Source organism: Danio rerio, chromosome 25 (genome assembly GCF_052040795.2).
Source record: "Danio rerio strain M-AB ecotype USA chromosome 25, GRCz13ab, whole genome shotgun sequence".
NCBI lineage: Eukaryota > Metazoa > Chordata > Actinopteri > Cypriniformes > Danionidae > Danio > Danio rerio.
The window spans coordinates 22467972-22484135 of record NC_141045.1 but is presented as its reverse complement, the minus strand read 5'-3'; the positions used below and the strand labels follow the sequence as shown (position 1 = coordinate 22484135).

At 36.0% G+C, this 16164-nt stretch overlaps 1 protein-coding gene across 4 annotated transcripts in view; it reads left to right on the top strand.

Annotated features, from left to right (window-relative positions):
* Positions 1–886: 886 nt before the first annotated feature.
* The window catches only part of wnk1a (WNK lysine deficient protein kinase 1a), a 41419-nt gene continuing 26141 nt past the window's right edge, over positions 887–16164 (top strand). For 3 of the 4 annotated variants that reach the window (XM_087312230.1, XM_087312233.1, XM_087312232.1), the window contains exons 1-4: positions 887–1605; positions 2998–4151; positions 14642–14814; positions 14905–15125. In XM_087312230.1, the coding sequence (XP_087168356.1) occupies positions 3450–4151; positions 14642–14814; positions 14905–15125 (1096 nt within the window). In that variant the 5' untranslated portion in view covers positions 887–1605; positions 2998–3449. Of the gene's footprint in view, positions 1606–2997; positions 4152–14641; positions 14815–14904; positions 15984–16164 lie in introns of all 4 variants that reach the window. The other variant, XM_087312231.1, reaches the window with a different exon arrangement.

Here is a 16164-nt window from a genome sequence, read left to right as displayed (position 1 = left end):
AGCTTGGACTTTTAACTTGTTAATAAAGTTAACTGAATTGGCAAAGAAAGCCTCCTCCATCTTTGCCCAGACATGCTCAATAATGTTAATGTCTGGTGACTGGGCTGGCCAATCCTGGAGCACCCTGACTTTCTTTGCTTTCAGAAACTTTGATGTGGAGGCTTAAGTATGAAGAGCACTATCCTGCTGAAGAATTTGCCCAATGTAAAGAACAGCACAAGGATCTTGAGATCTTGATACCTCAGGCTGTTGTTGATGTTGCCATCCACTCTGCATATCTTGAATGCCCCCATTCTGAATGCACCTCCAAACCATGATTTTTCCTTCACCAAACATGACTGATTTCTACGAGAATCTTGGGTCCATGCGGGTTCCAATAGGTCTTCTGCGGTATTTGTGTGATTAGGATGCGGTTCAACAGATGATTCATTTGAAAGATCTGTCATTTTTTCCAAATAATCAACAAGAAGTCAAGTTATTATTTGTTGCTCTTACATCTGAGATCGACGACAAGACTTTTTGTCAGGCAGTGTAGTATTGTTAAAGGAATAGTTCATTCATTCATTCATTCATTCATTCATTCATTCATTTTTTTCGGCTAAGTCCATTTATTAATCGGGTCGCAACAGCAGTTTCATAGGAAACTCAAAAGCTTTAAATATTAATTACAGCCAACAAAAAAAACATTTATTATCTTCACATCAAGCCATATTTTATGCTAGACTGAATAGAATAGTCACGCAAGTTTAGTAAATGTTATCGAGTCATTTTGAGGGAACTGTTCCTTTAAAGACACCATCTTACACACGTTCACACTCTTCATGGTGCAGCAGGCGGCGCTGTTTTCTAACTCTACGACATTTATTTGGACAAAGACAAGAAGTCGGGGGGAGTGGACAGAGTCCGGGTTATTGTCGATCACGAAACCGGTTTGTTCATGTAAGCATACATTTATGCAATGGCGAAAATTTAGAGAATCGATGGCATGCAGATTCCGCGGTCTTGAGCCCTGCGCGTGCATATCGTCTAGATCAGCGCGGGATCTTTCGCTGTCAACAATAGAGGCGCAAAGCTCTCCTGAACGCGCAGCAGCCAAAGCCAAGTTTCATGTCGGCATAACATTAAATGGATATAACGTGTCTTATAGGGTTTTTGGTAATTCCTGTAGATGTACATATTGCAGCGTCAACTTGAGGTGCAACGTTTGCACGCGCGCCGTCATGCAGTAGATGAGTGCACAAGGAAGATGAATCGAGGTCAGTTGAAAGAGAATAACAAAGAGAACCTGCTCTGCAGTCTCGCGAGCGCGAGCAACCATTAGCGGAAGCGGCTGCTGTTGTGTGTTTGACACTCGAACTTCGCAGTATCGCTCGAGACTGTTGGGACCGGAGGCACAGAAACCGACGTTTAGCCGTTATGTTGGGTTTTTAGTGGATGAATATCTCGTCAATCGAGGGTATTTGAGTGGCTCACATGCTTCGCGCGAGGTAAACGTTATTTCAAATACGGAGCACGCGCGTTTGGGGAATTACCGGTTAAACCTGGAGTCAGCCGTTGGTTATTCGCCGATAACTGAAAGGAGTGACGACGACACTTTACATTATGGTAAGTTTTTGTCTTAAATGTCACGATAAAATGGTAAAACTAATCCAGTTTGTGTGTTCACATAAGTCAACCTATGTTTTAGATTATTTATTTGTAACGGCAGTTTTGATACATTTAAAAAAAAGCTCTTAAAGGGACAGCTCATCTTAAAAATTGAATATAAGTTTGGTTTTAATGTTCATTTGTTCAGCATTATGCTGTCTAACTTTAATTCCTTTCCCTATAACGTTATAAGTTTCAAATAATTAGCTTTTCCGGTGTTTTCCACAATTGTCTTTCAAGTTTAAAATGACAAAGTTAACTTACCATAAAGGTAACGTAAGTTTAGTCAACATGATTTTAGCGTAATTATTTTTTAGTCTTTCGATAACTTTAGGCAACTGACACTCTAAATAAAAGTTTGACATCCTAAAATCCCAACTAACATTATGGTTTAGGCATTACTTGATGAAAAAAGTGTCTAGTGCATTATTCAGTATTTTACCCAATTTTACAAGCATATAACAGTTACTTTAAAAAATGTTTACTTATTTTAGTTTATTTTATTCAACTTGTTTTTAATATAAAACGGTAGACAGTTTGTTGTACACATGGCGAATCTAATTTACTAATCCCTCAGCATATGTTCACTGTCCTGAAGATAGATACAGTGCACTCATTAAATTACGTCAAAGATATAAGCAAGCAAGCAACACATTGCTAGTTATGTTCATGTCAAATGAGTTTTGTCAAACGTTAATGAACCATCTTGATGCGAAATGTGTTGACGAAAATTTACCCGAAGTGTAAAGTGATGAAAAAAAAAATCAAAGTGTTACTTCCTGCTGTTTTTTTTCTGAAGGTTTCAGTATGACAGGTCTATTTGTAAAGTAAAAAATAAATAAATCCTATCTTTTTAGTAGGTGAGAGAAAACTCTTTAATTATAGACTAGTTATTTATTTGCCCCTTTGCTAAACAGCCATTCCCTTATTATGGCCCTGAAATCAGTCTTGTTTTAACTTTCCTGGCTTCTCGATTTGTTAAATCTGTTTTATTTATTACATTAAGTTAGTGCTGTTGAATGATTAATCATGAATAATCACATCCAAAGTTTGTATTTTGTGTATATGTATTATGATATATAAACACACACACACACACGTATACATTTAAAAATAAAGATTTACATGTCATATATGCATGTATGATTTGAATTACTGTACATTTATTTGTATTAATAATCAAATTTTATTGTATAATAGTAATGTTTTACTGTCAAGTTGATTCAAAGGTTTATTTTGGGTTGTTGTGAAGACCATTAAATTTCTGTATGTACATAATATGGTGATCGTTTTTCTCACTTTCTAATCTTCTAGCCATTTTTGTAAAACTATATTTTGTATCTTTTTCAGGGAATTGGACGCAAGGGTTAAACTTTTTTCCCCAGCACGACCTTGGGGTCGAAAGTGACCACTACTTTTATCAGCTTTTATTACTTTTACTACCCTGCCCCCTCAGGAGACCCCCTATGTTGATTGAATACACCCCACATTTTTTCAAAGGATGGATGAGCTGAAGTCTCCTTTTAATCACCACAATCATCATCATCATCATCAAAGTATTTTGAACTGTGCATGGATCCTGCGCTACTTTTATCACCAGGGACTTCCTGTGCTTCTCTCCAACACTTTATTTTGCAAAAGTATTGACTTTATCTGAACTGCTGTTTCGAGAGGAGGAAGGATTATCAAGTTTCCACTTGGTTTAAAGCGGCCTCTTCTTGATATCAGATATTTATACTGCCACTTTTTTGCATGGATAGCATATAAGGTTCAACTAACTTCACGCTCCACTTGGTGGAGAAATGTCAGAAAATCTCAACGACAAGATGGTCAAGTTCCTTTCCCCCCCTTCGAAGAACACCAACGGCTCCAGCTCAGACACTTTGGTGGGTGAGCATCTAGGTGTCGATGTCCGTCGTCGCCACCACACCATGGATCGAGAACTGCTGAAGGCAGAGCACCGTTTCTTTCGCCGCAGCGTCATCAACGACTCTAATGCTACAGCGCTTGAGCTGCCCAGCAAGAATGCAATCCTAACCCACTCCACTGACTCCCATGCCCCTGTCTGTGAACCTCCTGCCCTAGAAACCAAAGCCGCTTCAGTGATCACACAATCTGCACCAGAAAAAAAAGTGGCTGATGTTGTTGAGATGGTTATTGAGTCAACACCAGTGTTGATTACAAACGCTGCACTGCATCTTTCTGCAGAAGCACCTAGTTTGGTTTCAGAGGTAAAGTCTGGAGATGGCATTGATGGAAAACGAGAGGCTGAGAAAGAGGAGGATGAAGATAGTAAAGAAAAGGCGGCACGTGCTGAGGCTGAGTTGCGGGATGCTAAGAAGGAGGAGGAAGACAATGAGGAAATTGAGACTAATGCTGTTGGGACGTCACCGGATGGCCGCTTCTTGAAGTTTGACATCGAGATAGGACGTGGCTCTTTTAAGACGGTCTACAAGGGACTGGATACGGAAACTACAGTGGAGGTTGCATGGTGTGAGTTACAGGTACGTGTATTTGTAAAGTTATATTAATTTATTTTTCTTCGTTAGAATGCGTTATTGAAACTAACATTTTGAAATGTCGAAAATATGATAAATACCTGTGAGCTCCCTCATCCTCCATAAACAGCAACGGTCGCGATCTCAAATGCCAAGAAAACCAAAAATATTGTCCAACAAAAAAAATTGTCACTTCAGTGGTTTAGTTGTTATTCTGTTATTCAGTGGTTTAGAACAAACAGATCAACCACTTTTGATGCTAATAAACAATCATAAAGTCCTCATGCTGCAGGAATTAGGAGTTTTGCTGAAGGTGCAGTTGTTGTGCAGTGTGGGGTTTGCGTCTTTAATAAACTACGATAGTTTGCGTTCACTGAACAGTAAGAATGATTAATACATCCGTATCAATCAGTCCCTTAAAACTCACGTCTCCAAGTGAACCGCGCTCTGGCACACCTCTTCCAACCGGGCTAAGGCCGGTCAAGTGAACCGTGCCTGAGTCCGATTCAGAGCACTCACACTTCTCAAACAATTCGCGAAACGAGCCTGGGCACGGTTCGGATAGCATAGTGTGAGTAGGCTCTTACATATCAGATCATTAAGGCACTTGTAGTTTTGACTGGCTCTTTTCTGGACTTCGAATGTCTTGGGATCATTGCTGGCTATGCTGAATAAGAGCTGTCTGGTTTAAAATATCTTAATGTTTTTTCTGAAATTGAACAAAAGTCTCAAGAGATTGGAATAACACGATAGTGAGTTATTAATAACATATATAGTTTAAATTCTGTCTATAAAGATTTATAGGTTGTCATCAAAAATTAGTTACCGCATGCATAAAATGAATGCATTTTTACATTTATGGATCCTGATTGTTGCAATCTGTGGGCAGCACGTCACAGTTTTTGACAGCTAGGATAACAAAGTGCAACACTTGACGTTGTTAACACTCTTGATCTATCCGCTGACGGTGGTAAATCACTATCTGATCTGTTCATCTGGTTCTACAGCAAATACGGTCTCATTCTCATGAACTTACAACCCTGTCTTAAGGTGTTTCCGGTACAGCACCTGGTTATTACAGTCTTATGACTAAGTTTGATTTAAATTTTCAGTGCCCCACCTGGGCCTTTTAAAATGGTGTGTCATCCGCTTGTATTGTTCAGTCTTAATTTAGTTGTGTAATCTTTTTTAGAAGAAGGAAGACACTTTTACTAGTCCTTTTGTCACACCTTTGGCATTTCTCACCTATGAAACGTCTCAACACACACCCTTCACACTTAACCCATATGGCATTTGGCCAGTGTTTTTATAGCTGTTGTCATCTTTGGCTCTAGCCCTTGTATTGTAGTATCATCCCTGAATAGAACCCCCTCATTTCCTAATTAGGCTTTAGACCTCCGGGCAGGTATTTTAAGCTGTGTGATATACACACTAAAACATTGGTGGTGTTAATTTAAAGTTTATTTAAACTTTTAGATAGTCTGATAGCTGTCAAAGCTTGTTACTTTATCAAAGTAAAATATTCTTATAGCATATATTTTTTATTATTATTTATTTCTCTCCCTTTTATTTATTTGCTACTTATATCTTATTTTGATTTTAAATTAGTAAAAAAAAACAATATAAATATTCATATTCGGGATGCTCCGATTAATCGGCCAGAGATCGTATTTGCCGATAATCACATTTAGTTACTCGATCAGTACTCGCCAATCTGGTCAATCTCATCAAACGTTTAAGTGTGAGCGATTGCAGGTGAGATCTCCACTTAGGGAGATCATACTTAGGAAAAATGTGCTTTATGCATTATAAAGCTTAAAGCATCAGAATCGGTACTCTGCATCGGCCGATCATCATGACAAGGAATTGGTACTTTGTTTCGGGTGCAAAACCCTGATCGGAGCATCCCTGATTAGGCATGGGCCGGTATAAGATTCTGACAGTATGATAGCCTGGGATAAAAATATCACAATTTCATGGTATTGTGATCACTGCTCTAAAATATACTCTTTTTAAATGTCAGAACAAAAACTTTTTTCCTCCTTTAACACAATTTATTTTATTTTAAGAAACATATCAACTATTTTGGAGCAGTAAACATGTCAGGCTAAATCATTCAAATCAGTCATTGACTTCTGCAGTCTTCATTAGTTTCAAAAACACTTATTTCTTCACAATTTAAAACAACATCTTTGGATATTTTTTTCTTCTGGAGATACTGTTGTCCTAAAAAACAAAAGTAAAAAAGGTAAATAAAAAAATCTTACACATACCTTATGAATGGTATAGCAGGTCATTTTGGCGTTTTTCAAACCTTGACTTTTCCTCACCGCAGTCTGTCTATCTATCTATCTATCTATCTATCTATCTATCTATCTATCTATCTATCTATCTATCTATCTATCTATCTATCTATCTTTCCATCTATCTATCCATCCATCCATCCATCCATCCATATAACACGATTGTGAGTTATTAATAAGATATTTAGTTGAAACAATTTAACGCAAATTGATTGCTTCACAATGGCTATATATATATATATATATATATATATATATATATATATATATATATATATGTATGTATGTATGTATGTATGTATTTATGTATGCATGTATGTATGTATGTGTGTGTATGTATATATATGTATGTGTGTGTGTGTGTGTGTATATAATATATATATATATATATATATATATATATATATATATATATATATATATATATATATATATATAATTTATAATTACATTATTACATAATTACATTATAATTACATTTGTTTTGTATTGTATATCTATTTTTAAACTGTAGTTTATTTCTTGTGACAATTCAGTTATTACTTGTGACATTCTTAGTTAAAGTATATTGGTAACACTGAGTGTTTTGTTTGTTAGTTAGCTACATTTGTTAATGAGAAAAAAACTTTTCATGCACTCATTAATCATACTTGATGTGAACAATAACAATTACAACTTTATACTTTTAAAAATGTATGACAAAATTATTTATTAGAGCTGAGCTGTGTTTATTAACTAATGCTCAAAATATTTTTACCTTCTAATTTACAGTCTACAATAATTTAATTGTTCTCTAATTATAAATTTATTCCAAATTAATTGTAATGGGTGACAAACCGTGAGAAACATGAGCTTTTGTACTGCACACTAGAATAATTACACAGTGAATACATCCCTGCAATCTTTCGACTTTTATTAGTTTATGATATGATAAAAGCATGACTAATCTCCACGAGGTTTGCTTAGCAACAGCACCTCCATCGGAAAATCACCAGCTCACTTCTAACAAGCCTTCATGCATTCAGAGGCAACCTCGGTTTTGTTTTTATCATGAAGAAGCAGTTTTGAGAACATATCGAGAGGTGTGATTTGAAAAGTGGGTCAAGTTCAACCACCAAAGCAATGGTAATCTCCTGTGTGAAGTATTTCGAGCTGGTTTGCCACGGCTTGACTCTACAGCTTCTCTCCACCCCCTGCTGCCTATTTTTTTCGTTGCTTTTTTTTTCTTTCTTTTTTTTGTGCAAAGCGATGACGAAGCAGCACCACGTGAGCTGCAATTCTCTTGCTTTGGGCCCTCAGGCGTAGCCAGCTCATACATAGTTGAAACAAAGGCCTCTCTCTCTCTTTAGCTTTCAGTCTCCATTTATATCCTTTTTTCGCATTTCACTGTCCTTGTTTTTATCTCTCAGCTTGTCTTTTTGTGATATGCTGCTATGCGTTCCAAGCTGTGAGTTCACAGTGCTGCAGAAAAAAGGGAAGGGCCTGTATATCTTCCCCGAGAAGGCCATCTGTCCTCGGCGCCTTATGTTAAACTCAGGGATATTCCCCTCCCACATTTGTCTCCTTTCCTTTTTTCACATGCTAAACACATTTGAACAATATGTAGGTCACCACAAATAGAAAAGGAAAATAGCTCTCAGATGCTTCTTTTTTACTGAAGTTTCTGTATATGTCCAAGTGAATATACCACATTAAATGCTATGTCTAAACTAGCCAGAGAATTGAGTCATGGTTGCTATTGCGTACCACTGACTTTCCAGCAACTGTTAAGTTTTACCCCAGTTGTCCTGCATTTGGCTTTCGCCCTGCTTTTGATCCCTTTAACAGACCCGTGTAAATCCATTTAGCCTTCTGTTCTAACTTTGAACTATTAAAAGGTTTCTATGGCCCTTTGACAGCATTTATAATGGCTACTTTTTGTTTTAATGTGCTGAATATTTTGTTTAAAAATCTATTAAAGTAATACTATATATTATAGGGATGCTCTGATCAGCATTTTTGCAGCCAATACCAAGTAACGATTCCTTATCATGCTGATCAGCCGATACAGAGTACCAAGAGTACTAATGCTTCAAGCTTTAAAATGCATAAAGCACATTTTCCTCTAAATATACTTGAGTGGAAATGTCTCCTTACCTAAGAGAATAAATAAAGGATCTTGCATATAATCCTGATTTTAAACATTTTACTTATAACCATTTAGTGTGGACATGTCATATGTAGAAATTAATAGATAAAACTGATTAAAAAAATAGTATAAAAATGACTAATAATGCAATTTAAGAAACACTGTAAATGATGGAAGAATTCAACATGTCTCAATCACGAAAAGGTTTAGAGCCCATATTTGATGCATAAGAAGTTAAAATGCACACCTATAAATACATATTTGTTTATTGCGACAAGTACATTACAAAAAGGCATATTATTAAATATTCAAGTTAAAAAAGTTTTTTTTTTCCCATTAAAAATCGATTCATGAGATAAGCCAGATTTGCAAGTACTGTTTGAGTCAAAAAATGTAATCAGCAGATACCGATCTCCGGCCAATCGATCAGAGCATCTCTACATGTGATCTCATATCCTGTTTATAGATCACAATACAGTGCCATTTCAGTGATTTAACCAAATAATAGTTTATACATTTTATATATATATATATATATATATATATATATATATATATATATATATATATATATATATATATATATATATTTATATAAATATATATATATATATATATATATATATATATATATATATATACATATATATATATATATATACACACACACACACACATATATATATATATATATATATATATATATATACACACATACGCGCACACACAGTTGAAGTCAGAATTATTAGCCCTCCTGAATTATTAGACAGCTTGTTTATTTTCCCCCAATTTCTGTTTAATGGAGAGCAGATTTTTCCAACACATTTTCCAATCATAATAGTTTTAATAACTCATTTCTAATAATTGATTTATTTTATATTTGCCATGATTACAGTAAATAATATTTGACTAGGTATTTTTCAAGACACTTCTATACAGCTTAAAGTGACATTTAAAGGCTTAATTAGGTTAACTAGGCAAGTTAGGGTAATTTGGCAAGTTATTGTATAACGATGGTTTGTTCATGAGATTATTGAGAAAAAATTAAGTTTAAAGGGGCTAATAATTTTGTCCCTAAAATGGTTTTAAAAAAATTAAAAACAGCTTTTATTTTAGCCAAAATAAAACAAATATTACTTTTTCCAGGAAAAAATACTATCAGACATACTGTGAAAATTTCCTTTCTCTGTTAATCATTTGGAAAATATTTTAAAAAGAAGAAAAAAATTTGAAGGGGGCTAATAAAGTTTAAAGCTGTTCATGTTTCTGTTTGCATCCCCATAATGGCATGTAATATTGTACTCGTATAAATTATGAAAATAAATTATTACCTCTAACAGTGTATTTTATGGGACCACAAAATAAACAATAGAGCATTATTTGAAAAGATAGACTTTTTATTTTGTCCATATGATGTATATTATCATATTGCATTGCCCTATTTACAGTCTCTTAAAGTTCTGGTTACTAAAAGTTAAAAAGCTCTTTTTTTATTTATAAATACAGTCATACATTTACAATGTATGTACTCTATTATTTAAAAGTTAGGGGGTCAGTAAGGGATTTGTCTAATTTATAAAGAATACACTAAATTGATCAAAAGTGGAATTTTGTTTGGAACAATGTAAAAGTCTTTACTATTGCAAATAAATGATGTTATTTATTTTTCATTTTTCAAATATTTAAGAAAGCACATAGATAGATTTTTAGCAAAAGTAAATTTTTTCGACCAGGATTTTTTGAGAGATTTTTTTTTCTTTTCTTTTTTTTTATTTCTGGCATCAATTATGTTATATTTTATTAAAAACCTTTCTAATCTTTATTTGAAGCAATAATGAGATGAGTTTAAAGTAAAAATGTTTATTAAAATACTTTTTTGTCTGTTAGGTGTTTACTTTTGCTTAATTTTTAATTTTTATTTTTTGTAGTGTTTTAGATACCTCCTTAGAAATATCATTATAGTCATTTAATATAGGAAATAAGCACATGCAGCTCCTAATAGAATTGTTCACAAAGCATGTGATTCCAGGAATATCAATCCTTGTGCTGTTCCTTGTAATCATCAATTGCTACACACAATCCCAGCCAACTGAAATGCATAGTTTTTAAGTATTTCTTAATATTTCCAGGTAATTTCTTTCAAATCCTCTCCTTAATCCTAATTCCTTATCTCCCGCCTGAAGTGGTATGTGCCCTCACACGTGAGTCGGATTCATGCCAGGAGCTTAATCCTCATACTGGAGCTCAGCATGCGGGCCATCTCTCCTCTGGGGAAAGACGCTCCCACGCTTCACTTGCCGGGTCCCACAGGCCACAGAGTGCACTGCATATTTGGAATAGTCAGAGGAAGGGAGAAAAAGTAGGTCTGCTGTAGGGTGGGGTGCAATGCGAGTCCCCCTTCCTCTAACTCGCATCAATTGCCACTATAATGGCTTTATGTTAAGCATTACCCTACTAAAGACATTATGCTAAACACCTCTAATTGTGTTAGTTATGCACATTTAAGCGGTTAGGGAACTTTGAACCCTAACTTGGGGCAAACAGCCGTCCCCACAGGGCTTGGCAAAGGCAAACTCGCAGCTAAATGTTTCTCATTCCAGAGATGGCAGCTGACCGCACCAAATGTAGGTCAACTTGGAATCGGCAATTGAACTGAGTGCATTGTTTGACACACAGAGCAGTTTTGTGTATTTGCTAGATTGGGATTGATCCAAGTACTTTGCAATTTTATTGTACATGACAATATTAATGCCGCACCATCTACTTTGATAGCAAATTATTACTATTTTTTGCAGTTATTTCCTCTGCTGTGAAACCACAGTTCAACACAGAAAAGTCAGAGGTGTTGAATGTGCTTAAAGGGATAGTTGACCCAAAAATGAGCATTTCCTCTTATACTCACACTCAAGTCATTCTTAACATTTCAGTTCCTTTCTTTTGTAAAACGTGAAACAAGATCTTCAGAAAAATGCTGACAAAAAGCAGCGATTTATAATAAACAAAAATACAGTGGAAGTCAATGGCTGTATTTTTCAACATTCTTCAGTTTATCTTTGTGTTCAGCTGAAGAAAGAAACTCAAACCGGTTTGGAAGGATGAGTAAATTATGACAATTTACATTTTTGAATGAACTATCTCTTTAAAGTGATAGTTAACCTAAAAATGTCAATTTGCTGTTTAATGTACTTGTCCTCAGTAAAGAAATACTTAAAGATGTACTAAAAGATTTGTAGCTGATACTTCAAATTCAAGTTACAACTACCAACACTTTTTTCCCACTTTTATTTTTATTTATTTATTTATTTATTTATTTTTTACAATAAAAACAGTAATTTAACATATAACTTAACATTGTTACAGATAGGGTTGTTGCGATACCATTAAATGACGTTACGATACTGAGGGCTGGGCGATTTTTTTCGATTAATTTGAATTTACGTTTTGACGAAGATTTAATTTTATATTAAATAGAGAAATCGCAATTTTTTTTTCTTCAATATTTGATACATTATAATGGTACCAATGTGCTTTGGTTCACTCTCTGTATGAAGCAGGTTGCACACTACAAGTGCCCCTCGGTGATGCGCCACGCAGGACCACGCAGCGCCATGGATTTTAGTATTCTAAACAGGTTGCTATATACACAGGCGCCACCCAGCCACGGTTCAGGACGCAGTTCACATTTCAACTGCACCACAGAGCACCATCTGATTAGTTTCATATTAAATATCATGCGAATGTGTGCGTCTGGTGTGTGATACTTTAAACTGTCATGTGCATCACACATCTGGTGTGTGACTTGCTTGACTGTCTGTTAAAGCGTGAAGTCATGTAGGATTTTACTTGTTGCATTAGTCTGAGTCCCGTCTGGATTGTCAAGACATAGTCCCTCATCAAGTCGATAAACTCGATCTCAACATGTATGAAGGACGTAAAAACCTGCCATGTGAAAACCGTGCCGTTCTTAGTTCGAATGGCGCTGATATTTTGGTTCGAACATGAGCAGAGGTGAGCAGCAGCTGTAGCAATGAAAATGAAAGTACCCGTTCCCATGACATCATTTAGCGGACCTACAGATCAGGCAGGATAATACAGAGTGGTGCAAAGCGCATGAAATGATCAAAATTAAAAAGGGGGAAAAAGAAAAATATATTTTATATTAGACGTACACATCTGGTGCTTTTATTTGCTCCTGCTATACGTCCACATCTTCACAGATTGGGTTAAGTTAAGCAGGTCGCACACCAGAAGCGCCGCTCGGCGGCGCGCCGCGCAGCGCCATGTATTTTAGAATTCTAAACATAGGTTTCTATCAGGATACACACACCGGCGCCGCAAGTCGGCGGCTGTCGGCGGCGCCCGGCGACGGCTCAGGACGCAGTTCATTTTTCAGCCGCGCCACAGAGCGCCATCTGATTAGTTTCATGTTAAATAGCATTCGAATGTGCGCGTCTGGTGTGCGATACCTTAAACTGTCATGTACGCGCCGTGTCGCGGCGCCGAGCGGCGCTTCTGGTGTGCGACCTGCTTTAGGCTTCCATGTTCCATGTTCAGTCCTTTATTTCCACTGTATCTTTTTAAGTAAAAGGCAGCTGCATTACAACCTGTCATTCAATCGAATGACAAAGTCAAAGCCGAACTGACAGACAATCTTTCCTAGGCTCAGCAAAACTTTCAAAAAATACCTCCGTATTTCTGCAACTGCAATATTTACACAAATATTTTTTATTCAAATCTTCTGCAACAATATTTAACTCGTGAATTTGTTTTACATTTCTTTACTCCTTGTTGATCAATTTATGTATGGCATAGCCATTAAAAATACAATGTTCCTTAACCAGATGTTTTTTTTTTTTTTACTTATAAAGAGAATGTTACTTCAGTCATGTTGTTGCTATGTTTTAAGTTGACTAGTTACACAATAAAAAAAAATCAAAATCGTGAACCGGTCAAACTTTATAAAAAATCTAGATTTTTATTTATTTATTTATTTTTATTTATTTTTTTTTTTTTGCCATATCGCCCAGCCCTAACGATACTGTACCAGCTGAAGTATTGTGACAAACAAATACTATAGTATTTGTATATAGTATATAGTAATAGTCCAACAAAATTAAGCTATATGAAGTGGTCAAATAGTTTCAGTGTTTCCTGTTGCTCTTATGGGTTTTTCATAATTTTTTTTTGTTGCGGTTGTTGTAGCTACTAAATCATATTAACAGGAACTAAAATAAACTGATTCAAATATGCTTTCGAACTGAAGCGTCAGAAAACGTGCAATAAGCTACCATAAAAGGCGTAAATTTTACGCAGTTTTGCAACCTTAAAGGCCTCTACAGACTATTGAAGCAAAATGGTCTATTGTTGCACAAACTTGTGAGCATTTTAGTGACTTTTTCACATGCAACATTGTTTTGTAGACAGACCACTAATGATGATACCACCGTTTACAAAGTACAGTGGCACCGCAGTATTTTGGAGCTATAGTATCGTGATACTACCATAGTACTGGTAAATTGTGCAACCCTAGTAAAACGTATATCAATATGCACATACATAATTACCTATACAGTGCTCAGCATAATTGAGTACACCCCATTTTTAAAAGTAAAGTAGTCATTTCTCAATTAAAATTTTCCTCTTTTTAAATTTGTATTTAATATTTTTTTATGACATATTTGGATGTACTAGTTTTTGGACCGTTATCGTTAGTTTTTCCTGTTAGATAAGCTCCAGATTTGACTTCAGTACTGAATAATCTAATGTATATGCACAAATATAATACTGAATAGCTTCCTATTAAAAATATGAATTTAAAAGATAGATTTGTGAGGGGTGTGTTCATAAACGTATACAGAACACTGTATTTAAACCACATAAACCTGCATGTAGTATAAAAAAACTACCAGCACTTTAAATCACATTTAATTAGTCAAAATAATCACACAGCAAAGATTAAATTAATGCCATACCTCCTGACAAAACATTACTAATTTTGCCAATGTGACCATACCTTTGTACATACCCAATTTATATTTTATTCTAAAGTATGACATTTTTTTTAGGATCGCAAGTTGTCCAAGTCAGAGCGGCAGCGTTTTAAAGAGGAAGCTGGAATGTTGAAGGGTCTTCAGCATCCCAACATAGTACGCTTTTATGACTCCTGGGAATCATCCTTGAAAGGGAGGAAGTGTATTGTCTTGGTGACTGAACTCATGACATCTGGGACACTCAAGACGTAAGTGCTCTTATTTGTTCCTGTCAGTATTGTTTTTAACTACGCTCTTTAGCCCACCTGCAATGATTGACATTTTTTGTGCCCTTGTAGGTATCTAAAACGGTTTAAGGAGATGAAGATCAAAGTCTTGCGCAGCTGGTGCCGGCAGATTTTGAAGGGCCTACACTTCCTTCATACCAGGTCACCACCTATCATCCACCGGGATCTGAAGTGTGACAACATCTTCATCACTGGGCCTACTGGATCAGTCAAGATTGGAGATTTGGGCCTTGCGACCCTCAAGAGGGCCTCCTTTGCTAAGAGCGTCATAGGTACGGCTAAGTATTAACAACTCCAAGTTGAAATCTGTTTGAACTGCCTGATTCTGATTTGTGGTTGGGGGGAAAGAAAGTCCTTCATTTCATGTTTCTTTTTCAAGTTTCTTTTCTTCTTCTGCTTCTTTTCAAAGCGCGTTTTAAAAACAGTGGTGAGAAAGCAGACCACAGCGTTTCCCTGACCGCTCAAACCTCAGTAAACCAGGGCTCCTGCTATATGGAAGTTGTCTCTTGACACCCTCCTTTTAGTTCAAACATAGTTTTTTTCTCCTTTCTTCTGCCCTCATTGCAGCAATTACAGGTACCCACAGACAAAGTAAGTAGTTGTGAAGCGGTTGTAGGTATTTTGTGACTCGTCTGGAGGGAAACCTGATCTGATCATGGGATAACACTAGAGCTAGAGCTGAGCCCTGGGCTGGCAGGTACCGTGAGTGATCTTTTACTCTGGTTCGGAAATTTGTGGTCTGTTTCTTCAGTCAACAATGATTTAATGATGATGATGCTAATGAATCTGTTCATTTTTCCCCCCACAAGGAAATGCTTGTTTTCTTTCAGTGTGTCAGTGTCTGGAGCTCAAAGCTTAAACTCTCTGCTCATCTCCCTCATACTTTTAGCTTTGAGATCTTTTTTGTTTGTGTTTTTTTGTTTTGGAAGCCTTAGGCTTTAACTTCAGGTCTCCCCTTATTCTACTTAAGGATTATTTAGTGTACTGCAGTACAGACAGTAAGTACGCAGAAATGAGCCTGGTAAGTCCACCAGTATTATGTGACATATCAGTCTGAATCCATTATAAATGTGTTAAGTTTGTCGGTGTGAGACCTTTGTCAATGGGTAATTTGGTTACTAGTTCACCTGGTGCACAGAACCTCACTTTTTGCTAAGCTATGGAGTGTATCACGTTTGCATTGTTTAACCTTTTCTCTTTACAGGTTAACCCAAAGGTAGGACGATTTTGAAAGGTTTATGTTTTCCATAGCTAGTGCTTCAGTTTGGTCTTGTGATGACAGCCCTCTGACCATGGACTCGCTTTAAACTT